General features: G+C 42.8%; 2 protein-coding genes across 2 annotated transcripts; one reads left to right on the top strand and one right to left on the bottom strand.

Moving 5' to 3' along the window:
- Window positions 1–131: 131 nt before the first annotated feature.
- LOC120020445 lies at window positions 132–12,476 on the bottom strand. The gene is made up of 7 exons (XM_038964108.1): window positions 12,258–12,476; window positions 11,755–11,899; window positions 11,279–11,374; window positions 8,943–9,087; window positions 1,441–1,586; window positions 1,098–1,237; window positions 132–743 (listed from the first exon to the last, which is right to left on the bottom strand). Exons 1-7 carry the CDS (start codon window positions 12,355–12,357, stop codon window positions 589–591), a joined length of 927 nt encoding a protein of 308 aa, XP_038820036.1. The 5' UTR covers window positions 12,358–12,476; the 3' UTR covers window positions 132–588.
- A 293-nt stretch (window positions 12,477–12,769) lies between these two features.
- Window positions 12,770–20,304, top strand: LOC120019872. The gene is made up of 5 exons (XM_038963286.1): window positions 12,770–12,899; window positions 18,156–18,322; window positions 19,196–19,297; window positions 19,397–19,549; window positions 19,679–20,304. The coding sequence occupies exons 1-5, from the start codon at window positions 12,770–12,772 to the stop codon at window positions 19,997–19,999; spliced, it is 873 nt and encodes a 290-aa protein (XP_038819214.1). The 3' UTR covers window positions 20,000–20,304.
- Window positions 20,305–21,002: the final 698 nt, after the last annotated feature.

The following is a 21,002-nucleotide window of genomic DNA, read 5'->3' as shown; positions in this document are numbered from 1 at the left end:
GTCCTAGCCCCACATAAACCATATAATAAAACACTAACATCCCATGTTATTTTAGCATTCCATCTTTCTACTCATACTCAGTGTGTAGACTAATAGTTTCATCAAGTGAAAATATCATTATCAATACAGGATAGGCAAAATATGTTTTTATATATCAGATCAATACAAAATAGTAAGAATCAAGTAAAAAAAAGTGTTATTTATACTGGAATTATATGATTATTCAGTGCATTGATTAGTGTACAAACATTTCTTATTACATGTATTATAAACATCGAAAGTGTTATGCATTACAGTGTAGTGGAGTGTTATGATTGGATGAATACAGGTATTTTAATACTTGAATACTGAGTGTGCGTAATACATGATTATATGTTTTATAGGCAGCATAGGCTTTGACACTTTGTATCGTATACAGATTGTACTATGTAGAAGACTACCAGTATTCTACATGAATATCTTCCATCTGCTTCTTGTCCAAACTGAATAATGAATGTGTATGGTTTAATATAGGCAGATGTGTTATGTTATAGTTTATTAAGGTTTGACACTTTGTGAAAAGATGGTATTGTGGTGTGTACCAGTCTTCTACATGAATATCTTATTCTGCTTCTTGTTCAGGCTGCTGGGCGAGATCAGAGCCTCCAGGCTCATGCCAGCGTACAGGGGCTGGTTCCGATTTCTCCTGAACACCAAGGTGACTCGCACCACCAGGAGCACACAGGAAACCACCAAGAGTACAACTGGAAGTGATAGAAGACAGAGTAAATTATCCTATTTATCTTTAACATGTATATTAGTTTCTAATATGATTTACGGAGAATAGAGAGGGAGGTTCTAAAACGTTTAAGTGTTTCACATGAAGAGATTTGAGCCCAGTCCAAAACGAAGCTAGACATTTCTTGTAGATCTGAAAGAATCTGTTAGGTCTAAACAATATGGTGGGAACTCCATTTAGCCTATCACATGACTCGTGGAGCTATTGCTTACACCCATCCAATCCCTTCAGATCTACAATATGTTTTCAGGTTTAGGAGGAAAGGGTTGATGTTGTACTTGGTAATAGATATCTAGTCTGAGAGATGAGACCTACTCACCCATGAAGATAGCGTTTGCGCTTGGTGCTGCAGGGTCGTAGTGCTTGAACACATTCCCAACCAGAGCAATTATTACCACAGGGTAAATAGTCAGGATGTACCTCACATGCTGATCCAGCAGGAAGTTCTCAATACCAAACCTACAATAAACACATTACGATTACATTGAAAGTGTGTGGCTGTGTGCACAAATGTGCTGAGAGTCTAATTTACATTGGTAACGTCTATATAATTAACAAATAAAACATATGCATCGAGTGAGATTGGATCACATGCCCAAAAATGTAATCAAAAGACGATGAGCCTGATTCTCATAAGACAGACTTTGTTAAACTGTGCTTACCATCCGATCACCTCCACCAGTAGAATACAGAGAGACACGGTGGCTGCAGTGCTCTTTGCCACTCCAGAGAGGTCCAACACCAGGGTGAAGTTGATCAGAGTGGCGATGGTTGTCCATGTGGTATACAGGGCAATGCCATTCTGCACCTAAGATTTAAGAAAATGTTACTTGTAGTATACGACTGTAGAATTCCTCATAAGAGGACAAAGGAAGGGATAGAGCAACTGAAAAAGTGGATTACCTAAGATGGTTAGAGAAAATACATTACAATAGAATGATTATGTAAAGTAAAATGCAGTAGGATGGCCAGAGCTATGTGCTTTAGCAAACTAATCTCAAGGGATATGAAAGTATTCATACCCCTTGACTTATTCCACATTTTGTTGTGTTACAGCCTGAATTCAATTGTTTTCTTTTTCCTCAACCTACTACACACAATACCACATAATGCCAAAGTAAAGACATGTTTTTAGAAATGTTTGCAAATGTATTGCAAATGAAATCTCACACCTGGGTCAATACAAGTTAGAATCACCTTTGGCAGCGATTACAGTTGTGAGTCTTTATAAGCTTTCCACACCTGGATTGTGCAACATTTGCCCATTATTATTTTCAAAATTCTTCAAGCTGTCAAATTGGTATTTTCAGGTATTGCCATAGTTTTAACTTAAATCCGCTTGAAAATCTAACTCAGCCACATAGGAACATTCACCGTGTTCTTGGATATCAACTCCAGTGTAGATTTGGCCTTGTGTTTTAGGTTATTGTCCTGCTGAAAGATTCATCTCCCAGTGTCTGGTGGAAAGCAGACTGAACCAGGTTTTCCTCTAGGATTTTGCCTGTGCTTAGCTCCAATCCGTTTACTTTCTATCCGGACTCCCCAGTCCGTAACAATTACAAACATAGCATGATGCAGCCACCACTATGCTTGAAAATAGAGAGTGGTACTCAGTAATGTGTTGAATTGGATTTGCCCCTGTAACGGTCATTCTCCTCCTCTTCGTCTGAAGAGGAGGAGTAGGGATTGGACCAAAGCGCAGCGTGGAATGTGGACATAATGATGTTTATTAAAGTAAAGACGAAACACGAAAACACTTCAACAAACTACAAAACAAATAAACGATGTAGACAGACCTGGACTTGAGAACTTACAATATACGAAGAACGCACGAACAGGAACAGACTACATACACTAACGACAAAACGAAACAGTCCCGTGTGGTGCAACATACACAGACACGGAAGACAACCACCCACAACAAACAATGTGAAACAACCTACCTATATATGGTTCTCAATCAGAGGAAAACGTCAACCACCTGCATCTGATTGAGAGCCATACAAGGTCAATTAACACTGACACTTAACATAGAACAAACAACACAGACTGCCCACCCAGCTCACGTCCTGACCCACTAAACACAACTATACAAAAAGAAAACAAGGTCAGGAACGTGACATTACCCCCCCCAAGATGCGGACTCCAGCCGCAAAACTCAACCTCAAGGGGAGGGTTTGGGTGGGCATCTGTCCACGGTGGCGGCTCCGGCTCCGGACGCTGTCCCCACACCACCATAGTCACTCCCCGCTTCTGTATCCCCCTCCCAATGACCACCCTTCAAATAAACCCACCTAAAATAAGGGACAGCTCCGGACTGAGGGACGGCAGCTCCGGACTGAGGGACGGCAGCTCCGGACTGAGGGACGGCAGCTCCGGACTGAGGGACGGCAGCTCCGGACTGAGGGACGGCAGCTCCGGACTGAGGGACGGCAGCTCCGGACTGAGGGGCAGCTCTGGCTGGTCATGGCTGGTTGACGGCTCTTGCTGGTCATTTACATTTACATTTTAGTCATTTAGCAGACGCTCTTATCCAGAGCGACTTACAGTAGAGTGCATACATTTTATTACATATTACATACTGAGACAAGGATATCCCTACCGGCCAAACCCTCCCTAACCCGGACGACGCTATGCCAATTGTGCGTCGCCCCACGGACCTCCCGGTTGCGGCCGGCTGCGACAGAGCCTGGGCGCGAACCCAGCCCAGCCTGGGCGCGAACCCAGAGACTCTGGTGGCGCAGCTAGCACTGCGATGCAGTGCCCTAGACCACTGCGCCACCCGGGAGGCCCTGGTTGTATGCTCCCCGTCGCCCGACCAGTGCGGGGAGGTGGAATAACCCGCACCGGGCTATGTAGGCGAACCGGGGACAGCCTGCGTAAAGCTGGTGCCATGGTCATGGCTGGCTGACGGCTCTGGCTGGTCATGGCTGGCGGACGGCTCTGGCTGGTCATGGCTGGCGGACGGCTCTGGCTGGTCATGGCTGGCGGACGGCTCTGGCTGGTCATGGCTGGCAGACGGCTCTGGCTGCTCCTGTCTGGCGGAAGGCTCTGGCTGCTCCTGTCTGGCGGAAGGCTCTGGCTGCTCCTGTCTGGCGGAAGGCTCTGGCTGCTCCTGTCTGGCGGAAGGCTCTGGCTGCTCCTGTCTGGCGGAAGGCTCTAGCGGCTCCTGTCTGGCGGAAGGCTCTAGCGGCTCCTGTCTGGCGGACGGCTCTGAAGGCTGATGGCAGACGGGCGGCTCTGAAGGCTGATGGCAGACGGGCAGCTTTGCAGGCTCAGTACAGACGGGCAGTTCATGCGGCGCTTGGCAGACGGACAGTTCAGACGGCGTTGGGCAGACGGGCAGTTAAGGCGCCGTTGGGCAGACGGGCAGTTCAGACGGCGTTGGGCAGACGGGCAGTTCAGGCGCCGCTGGGCAGACGGCAGACTCTGGCCGGCTGAGACGCACTGTAGGCCTGGTGCGTGGTACCGGCACTGGTGGTACCGGGCTGAGGGCACGCACATCAGGGCGAGTACGGGGAGAAGGAACAGTGCGTACAGGGCTCTGGAGACGCACAGGAGGCTTGGTGCGTGGTGCCGGAACTGGTGGTACTGGGCTGGAGACATGCACCACAGGGAGAGTGCGTGGAGGAGGAACAGGGCTCTGGAGACGCACAGGAAGCCTAGTGCGTGGTGTAGGCACTGATGGTACTGGGCTGGGGCGGGAAGGTGGCGCCGGATATACCGGACCGTGCAGGCGTACTGGCTCCCTTGAGCACTGAGCCTGCCCAACCTTACCTGGTTGTATGCTCCCCGTCGCCCGACCAGTGCGGGGAGGTGGAATAACCCGCACCGGGCTATGTAGGCGAACCGGGGACACCCTGCGTAAGGCTGGTGCCATGTAAGCCGGCCCGAGGAGACGCACTGGTGGCCAGATGCGTTGGGCCGGCTTCATGACATCCGGCTCAATCCTCAATCTGGCCCGGCCGATACGAGGAGCTGGTATGTACCGCACCGGGCTATGCACACGTACAGGAGACACCATGCGCTCTACTGCGTAACACGGTGTCTGCCCGTACTCTCGCTCTCCACGGTAAGTACAGGGAGTAGGCGCAGGTCTCCTACCTGACTTCGCCACACTCCCTTTTAGCCCCCCCCCAAGAAATTTTTGGGGTTTCTTTTCGGGTTTCCAGCCACGTCTCCTTGCTGCCTCCTCATACCACCGCTCCTGGGCTTTAGCTGCCTCCCTCTCTTCAAAAGAGCGGCGATATTCCCCTGTCTGAGCCCAGGGTCCTTTTCCGTCCAATATTTCCTCCCAAGTTCACAAGTCCTGTTTTTTTGGCCGCTGCTGCTGGTTCCTCTCACGCTGCTTGATCCTTGTTTGGTGGGTGGTTCTGTAACGGTCATTCTCCTCCTCTTCGTCTGAAGAGGAGGAGTAGGGATTGGACCAAAGCGCAGCGTGGAATGTGGACATAATGATGTTTATTAAAGTAAAGACGAAACACGAAAACACTTCAACAAACTACAAAACAAATAAACGATGTAGACAGACCTGGACTTGAGAACTTACAATATACGAAGAACGCACGAACAGGAACAGACTACATACACTAACGACAAAACGAAACAGTCCCGTGTGGTGCAACATACACAGACACGGAAGACAACCACCCACAACAAACAATGTGAAACAACCTACCTATATATGGTTCTCAATCAGAGGAAAACGTCAACCACCTGCCTCTGATTGAGAGCCATACAAGGTCAATTAACACTGACACTTAACATAGAACAAACAACACAGACTGCCCACCCAGCTCACGTCCTGACCCACTAAACACAACTATACAAAAAGAAAACAAGGTCAGGAACGTGACAGCCCCAAACATAACACTTTGTATTCAGAACAAAAAGTTAATTGCTTTGCCACATTTTTTGCAGCATTACTTTAGTGCCTAGTTGCAAATAGGATGCATGTTTTGGAATATGTTTATTCTGTAAAGGCTTCCTTCTATTCACTCTGTCAATTAGGTTAGTATTGTGGTGTAACTACAATATTGTTGATCCATTCTCAGTTTTGTCCTAACACAGCCATTAAACTCTGTAACTGTTTTAGTCACCATTGGCATCATGGTGAAATCCCAGAGTGGTTTCCTTCCTCTCCGGCAATTGAGTTAGGAAGGACGCCTGTATCTTTATAGTGATTGGGTGTATTGATATACCATCCAAAGTGTAATTAATAACTTCACCATACTAAGGGATGTTCAATGTCTGCCTTTTTTTTCTCGATTTAACGTTTCTACCAATAGGTGACCTTTTTTGCGAGGCATTGGAAAACCTCCCTGGTCTTTGTGGTTGAATCTGTGTTTGAAATTCCCTGCTCGACCTTACAGATAATTGTACCGTATGTGTGGGGTGCATAGATGAGGTCATTATTTTTTTTAATGTTAAACACTATTATTGCACACAGAGTGAGTCCTTGCTATTTATTATGTGACTTGTTAAGCAAAGTTGTACTCCTGAACTTAATTAGGCTTGTTATAACACAGGGTTTGAATACGTAATGACTAATTTTAGCTTTTCATTTTTAATTAATTTGTAATAATTTCTAAAAATATAATTCCACTTTTACATTATGGGGTAGTGTGTAGGCCAGTGACAAAAATCTCAATTTAATTCATTTTAAATTTCAGGCTGTAACATGACAAAATGTAGAAAAAAATCAAGGGGTGTGAATACTTCGAAGGCACTGTGATGAGTTCTGACTTCTAAACTTGAAATATTTTTAATCATAAGGTATCCTATGGAAAGGAGAAGGGCCACAGTCTGGTTTCTACACCAGAAGTTAATGGTTATCTGTAGGAGGAATGTATATGGTTGCGGTCACTGATAAGGGTGGAGAGCTGTGGATTAGTGAGGAATGGGGGCCGAGGACAGGTCACATTAAGGGAGAAGGAACAGTTTATTACCCGCATCACTTACATCTTTATTGCTAGGCAGGAAGTTAATGTTTAGAGGGAAGGAGGAGACTTAACCCAAATTGGGGTGGGTGGATACATATGTAACGGATGTGAAATGGCTAGCTAGTTAGCGGTGGTGCGGGCTAATAGCCTTTCAATCGGTGACGTCACTTGCTCTGAGACCTTGAAGTAGTGGTTCCCCTTGCTCTGCAAGGGCCGCAGCCTTTGTGGAGCGATGGGTAACGATGCTTCGTGGGTGACTGTTGTTGATGTGTGCAGAGGGTCCCTGGTTCGCGAGGGGACGGACGTAAAGTTATACTGTTACACATACATACAGTTGAAGTCGGAAGATTACATACATCTTAACCAAATATATTTAAACTCAGTTTTTCACAATTCCTGACATTTAATCCTACTAAAAATTCCCATGTCTTAGGTCAGCTAGGATCACCACTTTATTTTAAGAATGTGAAATGTCAGAATAATAGTAGAGAAAATGATTTATTTCAGCTTTTGTTTCTTTCACATACCCAGTGGGTCAGAAGTCTCAATTAGCATTTGACCTTTAAATTGTTTAACTTGGGTCAAATGTTTCAGGTAACTTTCCACAAGCTTCAGACAATAAGTTGGGTGAATTTTGGCCCATACCTCCTGACAGAGCTGGTGTAACTGAGTCAGGTTTGTAGGCCTCCTTGCTCGCACACGCTTTTTCAGTTCTGCCCACAAATTGTCTATGGGATTGAGGTCAGGGCTTTGTGATGGCCACTCCAATACCTTGACTTTGCTGTCCTTAAGCCATTTTGCCACAACTTTGGAAGTATGCTTGGGGTCATTGTCCATTTGGAAGACCCATTTGCGACCAAGCTTTAACTTCCTGACTGATGTTGCTTCAATATATCCACATAATTTCCCTACCTCATGATGCCATCGATTTTGTGAAATACACCAGTCCCTCCTGCAAGAAAGCACCTCCATAACATGATGCTGCCACCCTCGTGCTTCACGGTTGGGATGGTACTCTTCGGCTTGCAAGCATCCCCCTTTTTCCTCCTAACATAACAATGGTCATTATGGCCAAACAGTTCTATTTTTGTTTCATCAGACCAGAGGACATTTCTCCAAAAAGTACAATCTTTGTCCCCATGTGCAGTTGCAAACCGTAGTCTGGCTTTTTTTTATGGCGGTTTTGGAGCAGTGGCTTCTTCCTTGCTGAGTGGCCTTTCAGGTTATGTCGATATAGGACTTGTTTTACTGTGGATGTAGATACTTTTGTACCCATTTCCTCCAACATCTTCACAAGGTCCTTTGCTGTTGTTCTGTGATTGATTTGCACTTTTCGCACCAAAGTACGTTCATCTCTAGGAGACAGAACGCGTCCCCTTCCTGAGCGGTATGACGGCTGCGTGGTTCCATGGTGTTAATACTTGCGTACTATTGTTTGTACAGATGAACGTGGTACCTTCAGGCATTTGGAAATTGCTCCTAAGGATGAACCATACTTGTGGTCTCCAATTCTTTTTCTGAGGTCTTGGCTGATTTCTTTTGATTTTCCCATGATGTCAAGCAAAGAGGCACTAAGTTTGATGGTAGGCCTTGAAATACATCCACAGGTACACCTCCAATTGACTCAAATTATGTCATTTAGCCTATCAGAAGCTTCTAAGGCCATGACATCATTTTATGGAATTTTCCAAGCTGTTTAAAGGCAGTCAACTTAGTGTATGTAAACTTCTGACCTAATGGAATTGTGATACAGTGAATTATAAGTGAAATAATCTGTCTGTAAACAATTGTTGGAAAATGACTTGTGTCATGCACAAAGTAGATGTCCTAACTGACTTGCCAAAACTATAGTTAGTTAACAAGGAATTTGTGGAGTGGTTGCAAAACGAGTTTTAAATTACTCCAACCTAAGTGTATGTAAACGTCCGACTTCAACTGTACACACACACACGCTGGTGGGAACATGTCTTTGTGTGTTTAGCTGTCTGACCCATTGGGTGAATAAACTTGGTTTTAGCTTTTATAGTTGTCTGTCCATTTTTACCCTGTTATTTAGAACCTAACAACTGTAAGTGTCACCATAAAACTAAATGGGATGAGTGAATCCAATGAAAAACAATACTCCGACTGGAGTTGGCTAAAGCACATCTGTGACCATGCTACAATCATGAGGATGGTGTGAGTCGAACAACTAACTAAATTAAGCCACAAATTAAACTCACCAGCACCCGGATGCACCAAAGATCATTAGGGTGGTTCTGGCTGAGCCAGGCTCCGTAAACACTCAGCCCATAGCAGGAGAAAAAGATCATAGCGTAGTTGGTGACAGCAATGATCCCCAGTACAATCAACGCAGCAGTCATCTGCCTGTGCGGAACAGTAAAACAAAAGACAACTCTCATTGATCCACAAGTTACCTTGGTGTTTTGAGCAAAACATTTTTTTCCCCTCACCTTTATTTAACCAGGTAGGCTAGCTGAGAACAAGTTCTCATTTACAACTGCGACCTGGCCAAGACAAAGCAAAGCAGTTCGACACATACAACAGAGTTACACATGGAATAAACAAACATACAGTCAATAATACAGTAGAAAAAGTCTATATACAGTATGTGCAAATGAGGTAGGATAAGGGAGGTGTGGCAATAAATAGGCCATGGTGGCAAAGTAATTACAATATAGCAATTAAAACACTGGAATGGTAGATGTGCAGAAGATGAATGTGCAAGTAGAGATACTGGGGTGCAAAGGAGCAAGATAAATAAATAAATAAATACAGTATGGGGATGAGGTAGTTGGATGGGCTATGTACAGGTGCAGTGATCTGTGAGCTGCTCTGGCAGCTGGTGCTTAAAGCTAGTGAGGGAGATATGAGTCTCCAGCTTCAGTGATTTTTGCAGTTCGTTCCAGTCATTGGCAGCAGAGAACTGGAAGGTAAGGTGGCCAAAGGAAGAATTGGCTTTGGGGGTGACCAGTGAGATATACCTGCTGGAGCGCATGCTACGGGGGGGGGGGGGGGGGGGGGGAAGGGGGGGGGGGGTGCTGCTATGGTGACCAGTGAGCTGAGATAAGGCGGGGCTTTACCTAGCAGAGACTTGTAGATGACCTGGAGCCAGTGGGTTTGGCTTCGAGTATGAAGCGAGGGCCAGCCAACGAGAGTGGTGGGTAGTATATGGGGTTTTGGTGACAAAACGGATGGCACTGTGATAGACTGCATCCAATTTGTTGAGTAGAGTGTTGGAGGCTATTTTATAAATGACATTGCCGAAGTCGAGGATCGGTAGGATAGTCAGTGTTACGAGGGTATGTTTGGCAGCATGAGTGAAGGATGCTTTGTTGCGAAATAGGAAGCCAATTCTAGATTTAATTTTGGATTGGAGATGCTTAATGTGAGTCTGGAAGGAGAGTTTACAGTCTAACCAGACACCTAGGTATTTGTAGTTGTCCACATATTCTAAGTCAGAACCGTCCAGAGTAGTGATGCTGGACGGACGGGCGGGCAGGCGCGCGCAGCGATCAGTTGAAGAGCATGCATTTAGTTTTACTTGCATTTAAGAGCAGTTGGAGGCCACGGAAGGAGAGTTGTATGGCATTGAAGCTCGTCTGGGGGTTAGTTAACACAGTGTCCAAAGAAGGGCCAGAGGTATACAGAATTCCTGTCCTACAATCTATAGGCCTGGTTATTATCATAGCATGATAGAGACCCACAAAAATACAATGAATCTCAATGGGTCCAATTATATATACCTTGTGTAGTAACATTGTATTCATACATTATGTATTTCTATTTTAATTGTAAAGCAAAGAAGTTAAGGGGGGAACGCTAGGCCTATGTGGTTCAACTTCTCTCAATGTTCTCTACAGACAGGCAGAGGCCCACAGTATGGGTAGGTGTGGTATGGTTATAGTAACACCTTGCATACACCGTCCACATTACGTGTGCGAGTATTACAAAATAAATTTACACGGATGGTATTCAATAATTTCAACCAAACTTTTCACAGTGTCCGTGTAGCGTAGCCAGGTGGTAATTATAACTTGGTTCTATTTAAGATGCTCGACGGGCTGCAAATGCCCTCCTTATTGGTTATCAGGAAGATACAAACCCACGTGGATGACAAAGACAAACGAGGAGTGATTCATCAGAGATAACTAAGAAAAACGAACTAAGTTTCCCTTTTTATCTGTGGATTAATCGTCTGAGTAGAAACATAATTTTGTATGAATCTGGGTAAAAATTCTACAAAGAACCAGCTGTAAAGAGGACCATATGCATGTCAGGTTAAACAACCCCATGTTAATCTCCCAAAACAAATGAGCTAGCAACATGCATGTTTCAATCTGCCTGGAAATAAATATATTGATTTTGATATTTTAACCTACATGTAATGATTGCGCCTGTTGGAGACAGGCAAAATGATCACGCGAACATTGGCGCGGGGCTGGTCTAGCCATGGTGGAAGTGGAGATGCTGTATTTTGCTTCCACCCATCCACTTAAATCAGGTTAGTCAGGCAACAGGAACTCATTGGTTTAGGTGTTAAAAGACTGTTACGCACTCTTGAACCCATAGGACAAGCCAGGTCATGTTGAAGGCCATGTTGACTATCCAGGACACGTAGAAACCATATGGCAGTACAGAGAGGGTCCAGCTCCTGAGGAATTGAAAATAAAGTTGGTATCAGAACAAACATTCTACTGTAGCTTTTAAAAAATGTTTTATTTAAATGTAAGCTTTATTTACCTAGACAAGTCAGTTAAGAACAAATTCTTATCTACAATGACGGCGCTGGGCCAATTGTGCACCGCCCTATGGGACTCCCAATGACGGACGGTTGTGCTGCAATACCTACATAACTATACATCTAATACATGAATTACTGCATTTCACTGTCTAGGTGTTGATACTACAGCAGAAGGATGGTGTCCTAAAATAATAGAATACTATAGAATAGTAGCCTAAAAGATAGATGGCTGCATGGTTGAGCTAGTGATTGATTGACTGATATAGGTAGGTGAATAATTGTGTCTGTACCCTCTGTAGAGGAAGGAGATGACATAGATGAGCATGAGAGACAGCCAGGTGTAGATGAGCCCCCAGATAGAAAAGGTCCATCCAGCCGGAGTTATGTCGGTTTCATACTTCTTGGAAATGTTCCCTGTACTCGAATGGAATGGTCCTAGAAGAGAGGAGATTGCAAAACAAGTACAGCATAACTGTTGGGAAAACTACAGTGTTGCATCAGTCAGTTATGTAGTCTCAAGCACCAGACTTCCTCCCCTGAGGACAAGGTTGTCATTGACTTTGTGTAATAGGGTGGGTTCTGCATGTCCCTTGCTAAACATAAAGCTAGGAACTCTTAATGCTTCTACTTAAGAATAGAATAATGTGCAGCTATGCTGCCAACAAAATGTTATTTCCTGTCCTACAGTTTAGTATGAACAGCCATATAGGAAGCGCTACACAGTTAAAACATAGCAAGTTACACAACACTGCGTTCACATGAATTAGCGTTAGCTAAGTTAGATAAGACTCACCCTTTCCAGCGCCTGCCATAGCATTAATTGCTAAAGCAGAAATGTAGATCAGCACAGACAGTGCAATGACCACAATACGAGGAAGGCTTCTATCTTCCATTATTTTTAACTACACCAGCTACAATGTATCTAGATAACTGGCTAGTCTAGTCGATAGTTGATCATGAAAGTCCACACTGGATGGTGTTTGGTAGGGGAACAATATAAGGAGTGTAAACAATCTTCTTCGGGAATTTCTTGCCTGCTGCATGTCCACTGTCAACAATAGGTATAGCACCACCTGCTGTGCAGGAGAAGCCTATACAAAAACAAAAAACTAAACTGGAATAGTTGTCTTCTTTTCACTGTCCATGTATCAAACGATAAATCCCCAAATAATATGAGGAAACATTTTTGGTGTTATCAAATCAAAGAACACGCTGACTTGCTTTATTCGGCCAAGTATTTGCAAAGCAGGAAGCACCATCATCCAACCAATCAGATGAGGCAGTGACAGCCCCGTCATTTTCAAAATGGCAGCAACATTGCAAATAAGCGAGTTTGATAGTGAAGACCAAATAACTAAAGAAATAGCTAAACAAGAAGAGACAACGTCGTTGAAATACATAATCTTGCGCAAAGACAAACGTTTTGGGCGAAAGGGTAAGCTAGTTGCCTATCACCGTCTGATGTACTAGGCTACTTACTCCCGGGGCGAAGTGGCTAACGTTATCAAGATGGTTAAACGTTAACGTTAGCTAGTTAGTACACTGTGGCCATGCTGAGCTGGTGTAGGTAGACCACTGGGGTATACAGTAACAAATAACGATGTAGACATGCTGTGGGAATAGCTAGCAAACTAGGTCTGTAGCTTTTGGTCTGGTTATTTAGTAAAGGACTGCCTCTTCCTCCACACTACTTCCTCCACATCTTAAAATGAGCTAACGCTAGTTAGCAGATTGTAACCAGGGTTGCCATGTCTGCGGTTCTTTTACCAAATTGGGCTACTTTGAAAACGATGTCGCGGATGAAAATGTATTGGTGGCGGGTTTTTGAGCTACTTCTATTTGGCACCGCGGCATCTCTTTTATTTATATATATATATATATATAATCTGTAACTAGCTGCTGTTGACTCAGGCAATGTGCAGGTTGATACCAAGGGGGGGTGCGCTTTGAGAGAGTGCTGCGCTTTGAGAGAGTGCTGCAACTGAGTCAACGAGAGAACAGCGCGCGCACATCAAGACAACTTTTTTTATTTTTTTTTAACCAGTTGGTAGGCTATTAATAAGAATGTCTCCATAATGACACTCATTTTCCATAAAACTATAACGGCGACAAAGCTCTTTAGATAAATTCGCTAAAAGGTGGTTTAAAGTAAACTACACTCAAATGTCGACTTTTCTCATGGTTAATCATATCAAGCGAAGGGTTTAGTCATGCTCAGTTCTAGGGTCTGGAGCGCTGCGCGAGTGGAAATGTGAAATTATCGAACTCCCTCGCGTGCTTCTGTTATGGGAGAAAAGTCCACAATGAAAATTACTTTGAATGCTGAGAATGATAGGCTACATTTGGATCTGTTGGCCGTCAAGTAGGCTATTAATTGCAATGCCATTCGGCTACTGTAGCCTACCATTTGATACAGTACAATAAATGTTGAAATCACTGGAGTCATTGCAAATCAATTTGTGCCACTTGTGTAGCCTAGCCGGAGCTGGCAAACGGAATTAATAGCCTATAACTCCGTCTTTTTTGTTGGAGCCTTGTGTTATTATGCAATTATTTATGGCCATGTTTAGTTAATTAAATTGGGAGTTATCAATTGTGATCATGGTTACAGCTCTATCACGAATGTATCTGTCCACATTTAATGTCAGTTTCATTGTGGACTTTTCCCTGAAATGAGATAGCCCCTGGAAGGACATCTGCATCTAGCTCAGTAAACCATGGCAAAGTTGAATTGCAATTAAACCCAGATGAGTCATTAGCCTATGCCTATTGAAGTAAGTCAATCTCGCAGACCATTTATAATGGATTGTAGTCTTAACATCTGGCAAAATTGCCAGAAAACAGCCTAACATTGTTTTTTTGAAGTTCTTCCAAGTGTTTCCTGCACAGAGATTGAGACCCTCTGTCCAAGTTATCACTCACTCTCCCATTGGATTTATCTATAGTTATGCGCATCCACAAACTAGATTTATTTACAATTAGAAACTGGGTAGTTTGAGCCCTGAATTCATATTGGTTGAAAGCCATGGCATATCAGACTGTGTACTATGGGAATGACAATTTTAAACATATTTTTACTTTTCTAATTACATTGTTAACCAGTTTATAATAGCAATAAGGCTCCTCAGGTGTTTGTGGTATATGACCAATATACCATGGCTAAGGGCTATTTCCAAAGAATATACCCTTAGCTGTGGTATATTGTCCATCTACCATGTCCTAGGACCTTATTGTTTAATCATAGCAGTCAAAACAAGTTAAATTGACATCCATTGATGAAAAATGACCTGGAGAGTTTAATAAGGGAAGTTTCTTGTGACATTCTTAAACTTACAAGAATTATTATTCGGATGGAAAAACAAATTTTCCTTCATTGCCTACATAGTTAAATTGTAAATATTCCTTAACTCGCTCAATAATGTTATGGCAAAAGGGTCTCATGGATAAAAAAATTTTTTGGGGGGGGGGGCTAATTTTCAGGGCTTGTGGGAAGGTTTTCAGAGTTCATTGGGCAGGAAATTTTAGCTGGACCTGGCAAAACTGATTGTATTGGTCATGAGTAGACTGGCTCCAGTTTTGGTCAAATTAACATCAGATTTGACTTCATAGCAGGTTAGAAGTTACGCAGCAGGTTAGGAGAATTAGGTTCAGAAAGGGGTAAACTAAAATGCTAAACATTTCAACTTAATTTGACAAAAGCGCGATGCCTTCTAGCCATGTCCATTTGGTAATGGGCTAATAGAGATTGGCACTAGTTACCACAGCCACAAAGACACTTGTTAATTGTTTATTTGTTAGAAAACGGCAATAATCATCGCTTGCGATACAGCTTTCAAAACATATGGCCTCTCATCAGCGAGAAAGAATTCTTCAAATAGGAAATATACTTACTGTAGCAGTTTTGCACAGATTCGTACAGCTATGGGTGCCTCTAGTTGACAAAACTACACTTCCTCTAAACTTCCCGAGTCACGCTTACACACAAGTGTTCAGAGCATGTTAGATAGCTACAGTGGCTTGTGAAAGTATTCACCTCCCCTTGGCATTTTTCCTATTTTGTTGCCTTACAACCTGGAATTAAAATTGATTTTTTTGGGGGGGAGTTTGTATCATTTGATTTACTCAACATGCCTACTACTTTGAAGATGCAAAATAATTTTGGGTGAAACAAACAAGACAAAAAAACAGAACTTGAGCGTGCATAACTATACTTTGTAGTGCCAACTTTTGCAGCAATTACAGCTGCAAGTCTCTTGGGGTATGTCGATATAAGCTTGGCACATCTAGCCACTGAGATTTTTGCCCATTCTTCAAGGCAAAACTCATCCAGCTCCTTCAAGTTGGATGGGTTCTGCTGGTGTACAGCAATATAAGACATACCACAGATTCTCAATTGGATTGAGGTCTGGGCTTTGACTAGGCCATTCCAAGACATTTAAATGTTTCCCCTTAAACCACTCAAGTGTTGCTTTAGCAGTATGCCTAGGGTCATTGTCCTGCTGGAAGGTGAACCTCCATCCCAGTCTCAAATCTCTGGAAGACTGAAATAGGTTTCCCTCAAGAATTTCCCTGTATTTAGCGGCATCCATGAATCCTGACCAGTTTCCCAGTCCCTGCCGATGGAAAAACATCCCCACAGCATGAAGTGCCACCACCATGCGTCACTGTGGGGATTATGTTCTCAGGGTGATGAGGTGTTGGGTTTGTGCCTGACAGTTTTCCTTGATGGCCAAAAAGCTTAATTTTAGTCTCATCTGACCAGAGTACCTTCTTCCATATGTTTGGGGAGTCTCCCACATGCCTTTTGGCGAACACCAAACATGTTTGCATATTTTTTTCTTTAATCAATGGCCTTTCTGGCCACTCTTCCATATAGCCCAGCTCTGTGGAGTGTACGGCTTAAAATAGTCCTATGGACAGATACTCCAATCTCCGCTGTGGAGCTTTGCAGCTCCTTCAGGGTTATCTTTGGTCTCTTTGGTGCCTCTCTGATTAATGCCCTCCTTGCGGTGGGTGGCCCTCTCTTGGCAGTTTTGTTGTGGTGCCATATTCTTTCCCTTTTTTAATAATATATTTAATGGTGCTCTGGGATGTTCAAAGTTTTGGATATTTTTTTATAACCCAACCCTGATCTTTACTTCTCCACAACTTTGTCCCTGACCTGTTTGTAGAGCTCCTTGGTCTTCATGGTAGCACTTGCTTGGTGGTGTTGCAGACTCTGGGGCCTATCAGAACAGGTGTATATAAACTGAGGTCATGTGACAGATCATGTGACACTTAGATTGCACACAGGTGGACTTTATTTAACTAATTGTGTGACTTCTGAAGGTAATTGGTTGCACCAGATCTTATTTAGGGGTTTGATAGCAAAAGGAGTGCATACATATGCACACACCACTTTTTTTTTTTTTTTAAAGAAGAAGTAATTTTTTCATTTCACTAAATCAATTTGGACTATTTTGTGTATGTCCATTACATGAAATCCAAATAAAAATCTATTTAAATTACAGGTTGTAATTCAACAAAATAGGAAAAATGCTAAGGGAGATGAATACTTTTGCAAGGCACTGTAATTAGCATAGGTGGTCGCCTCTTGTCTTCTGTCTGTTTTCCGTAAACATGCGCTGAAACATGGAGATATGGCCGTATGGGAATGCTAACCCAAACCTTATCAAGGTGTGTATAAATTTAACCTTTTGCTTTTGAAATTATTTCTCCCTGATATGAAAGATAAGGTCCTTATGCTTCCAAAACTGTACTGGAAGCGCTATGTTAATGTTCAGATTGAGCGGCGTGCTCTTAACAAAACTCCCCCGTACAGAAGACACCTTAATCCAATGATTTATCTGTAAATTAATGGAACTGAGAGTCATGATCAAGGACTAGCCTTACGGGAGTTGTTGATATGGTGAATATCCTTTTAAGCCCAGAATGTATTTTTATTTAACTAGGCAAGTCAGTTAAGAACCAATTCTTATTTACAATGACTGCCTACCCCGGCCAAACCCTCTCCTATGCAGTGCCTTAGACCGCTGCACCTCTCAGGATCCAAGGAAGCAGCCATTCAACTTGCCATTCACCAGCTTTTCAAGTTTAATAATGAGAAAATGTTAGATACTCACCAAATATGGAGTTTAGATTGCTATCATCAAGCTACATACAACCTGAAGAAATGCCTCTTTGGCACCTCCATTGTATTGAGCTGTTGTAGACTTCCGATTATTTTCTAAATTCAAACAAACCCCCTGCAACTAGACATGGATGTTTATAAGACATTGGTTGTCTTCTGAGTCAGGAAGTATCAACAAGTTAAGGTTGGTCAAGTGATCTGTGTCACACCAAACATTACCTATCTAATAACACCCAGCCAGCCAGCTGGAACAGGCAATATTTTTAATAGTTGCTAGCATATGGGATTATATTCCAAGCACAGAGGAGTTATTGGATACAGAAACTTTGCTACTTTATTTATTTTTGCATTTAGCAGACGCTTTTATCCAGAGCGGCTTACAGGAGCAATTAGGGTTAAGTGCCTTGTTCAAGGGCACATCGACATATTTTTCACCTAGTCGGCTCGGGGCGTAGAACCAGCGACCTTTCGGTTACTGGCCCAACGTGCTTAACCTCTAGGTTACCTGCTGCCCTACATTATTTTCCCCAATAGTAATATCAGTTTCTTGTCCTTTGACAGATGCACACCCTTTGGAAGGAAAGAAGATCAGCTGGGAGGTAAAAAGTCACCCATTCAATGGAGTTCCATTTCAGGTTGTGGGCACAAGCACATATGAATGCCATCAGGGGAAAGACCGACAAGTAAAAGCTAAAGAGAAACATGCTGCTAAAATGAACAAGAAGGCGGTAAGTTCAAAGACGGATCGCTGTCATTTTCTACCATACACTTTTACAACATTCATTTAATTTCGATAATGTTGAAGTGTACTAGGCTAACTAACAATAGATTGGACTTTAAATGGGTTTCCTGACCCTATGTGGTCACTAAAGAAAGATCCCATGGCACTTATTGCAAGAGTAGCCTCTGGCTAAAATCCAATTCCCAACCAGGCCTCATTCCATTATCATTCTTGTAATTGGCATATATATCACTCCTCGCCTCTCCACCATGATAGCTAATGTGTGGTGAGCAGTCTGGCTCAAAATGGTAGTGGGTGAGATACAGGTAACTGCCAAAATAAAGGAAACACTTGAGTAAATGAGGGATAAAAAGTATATTGAATGCAGGTGCTTCCACACAGATGTGGTTTGTGAGTTAATTAATTATCATCTCATCATGCTTAGGGTCATGTATAAAAATACCCAGTTGCCCATTATTTTGGCTACCATGTTTAGAAGAAGAGATCTGTAACTTTGAAAGAGGGGTCTCAAAGGATTATAGGGGCTGTCTGTCACCAGATCTCAACCCAATTGAACACATGGGAAGATTCTGGAGCGGTGCCTGAGAAACCGTTTTTCACCACCACCAACAAAACACCAAATTATGTTGCGTCCCTCCAATACACTTGTAGAATCTATGCCAAGGCGCATTGAAGCTGATCTGGTGGCTCGTGGTGGCCCAAAGCCCTATTAAGACACTTGGTGTTTCCTTTATTTTGGCAGTTACGTGTAAATTGGTGGATGAGGTGAAGTCCCCCTACACAGTAAAGTGCTTCGGGTGTCTCAAGTTGCTATATAAGTCCAATCAATTATTATTAAATGTTTTGCCACCTTCCATAGCTTGAAGACCATGCCTTAAAGAGACGGAAACAAAATACAAAGAAGGTGGACTGCAAGGCTTTAATAAACATCGCCCACATTATCCGCTTTCCTGGTTTTAAGGTAAATATGAAGAACTATATCATGGTTTAGACTGTCACCTACAGGGCTAACGCTGTACATAACAGTACACATTTAACAAGCATGTTATTTCCTGTCTAGATTGAGGAGAGTACTGTGCGCTCTAAAAAGGAGGCCTCCAAAGATCTGAAGGCAGCGCTAAGTGAAAAACCAAGCTCTGTGAAGGCAGAGGTTGTCTACTGCGTCAGGTTCCCCTCTCTCTCTGAGCATAGCTCACACGCACTTGTTGGCGAGGTATGTGTGTGCGTGTATATATATATATATATATATATATGCATGCTGTCCTACCTAAGAATGACATACATCTTAAAAAAATAAAATAAATGACCCCTCTGTGATAAACCCATGTTCTTTATCCCAAAGAGGTCCTCTAAGAAGAACTTGAAGGTGTTGCAGAAGCAATGTGCAGGCTATCTAAAAGAAATAACAGACCTCACCTATCATCTTCAAGATGAACAGTACATGACTGGCCTGTCTTCACATCTGCAAAGCCTATTGCAGGAAATTAAAGGACTTGTCCCACAGGATAAAGATCTCACACTGACCCTTTCCCCAAGGAAGAGAAAGGCTGAGGAGGACATGGCCACCCTACCAACCCAGGGAGCGTCACAACCTTTCACCGACAGTGTAGGACAGCATGCAGATTTACAGAACACATGCGAAGAACCATGTTTGCCAAACTGAGTGTGGAGTGAGATTGCTTGTAGGCAGGGAGCCTAGGGCGACGGAGGATGGCAGTGTGTGTATATATGTGTTGAGTCCGTTTTTTGTTTTTCCCCTTCAGAATATTTTATTTTTGAGAGCTGGGTTTTGTGGTAACCCAAGCCTACCAGCATACTTGTTGTACTATTTTAATATTAATTGTAATAAAATAAGAATACAATTGGGTGATAATCCTGTATGCAGTGGTGGAAAAATTCCCCAATTGTTATACTTGAGTAAAAGTAAAGATGCCTTAATAGAAAATGACTCAAGTGAAAGTCACCCAATAAAGTACTACTTCAGTAAAAGTCTAAATGTATTTGGTTTGAAATATACTTAAGTATCAAAAATAAACAACTGCTAAAATATATTTAAGTATCAAAAGTAAAAGTATAAATCATAAAAAATTCCTTATATTAAGCAAACCAGACGGCACCATTTTCTTTTCTTTTTTATTTATGGATAGCCAGGTGCACACTAACATTCAGACATAATGTACAAAGGATGTATTTGTGTTTAGTGAGTCTGCCAGATCAGAAGGAAGTAGGGATGACCAGGGATAAGTGTGTGAATTGGAAAAATGTTCTGTCTTGCTAAGCATTCAAAATGTAATGAGTACTTTTGGGTGTAAAGTAAATTATTTTCTTTAGTAATGTAGTGAAGTAAAAGTTGTCAAATATAAGTAATATAGTACAGATACCCCAAAAAACGACTTAAGTAGAACTTTAAAGTATTTTTACTTAAGTGCTTTACACCACTGCTTGTATGTGGTGCATTTCCACATCCAGTACCCAGGTCAGGTCTTCTGTCTGATTCCCTCTGCATTCTCTCAACATATCTTTCCATGTAACTTACTGTGTTATCTCACAATCGAATCTACACCATAAAATGAAAACCTGTATTTACAGTTAAAGATTAATGTGTTTCTGACAGTGCTAATTGGTGGAGTACTGTGGCTACCAATATCCCTGTGAGCCTTCCATGT

Source organism: Salvelinus namaycush, chromosome 25 (assembly GCF_016432855.1).
Source record: "Salvelinus namaycush isolate Seneca chromosome 25, SaNama_1.0, whole genome shotgun sequence".
Lineage (NCBI taxonomy): Eukaryota > Metazoa > Chordata > Actinopteri > Salmoniformes > Salmonidae > Salvelinus > Salvelinus namaycush.
The sequence above is the reverse complement of the archived record's forward strand: the minus strand, read 5'-3'. Positions and strand labels throughout refer to the sequence as shown.

What these genes read in the sequence shown, in the direction of transcription:
- LOC120019872 (XM_038963286.1), top strand. Translation starts at nt 12,770, where the DNA reads ATGGCAGCAACATTGCAAATAAGCGAGTTTGATAGTGAAGACCAAATA. An exon ending in CTAAAATGAACAAGAAGGCG is followed by an intron (nt 18,323 to 19,195) that starts GTAAGTTCAAAG and finishes CACCTTCCATAG; the next exon opens with CTTGAAGACCATGCCTTAAA. An exon ending in TCCGCTTTCCTGGTTTTAAG is followed by an intron (nt 19,298 to 19,396) that starts GTAAATATGAAG and finishes TTTCCTGTCTAG; the next exon opens with ATTGAGGAGAGTACTGTGCG.
- LOC120020445 (XM_038964108.1), bottom strand. Translation starts at nt 12,357, where the DNA reads ATGGAAGATAGAAGCCTTCCTCGTATTGTGGTCATTGCACTGTCTGTG. An exon ending in ATCTCCTTCCTCTACAGAGG is followed by an intron (nt 11,375 to 11,754) that starts GTACAGACACAA and finishes TCAATTCCTCAG; the next exon opens with GAGCTGGACCCTCTCTGTAC. An exon ending in CTGGTGGAGGTGATCGGATG is followed by an intron (nt 1,238 to 1,440) that starts GTAAGCACAGTT and finishes TGTTTATTGTAG; the next exon opens with GTTTGGTATTGAGAACTTCC.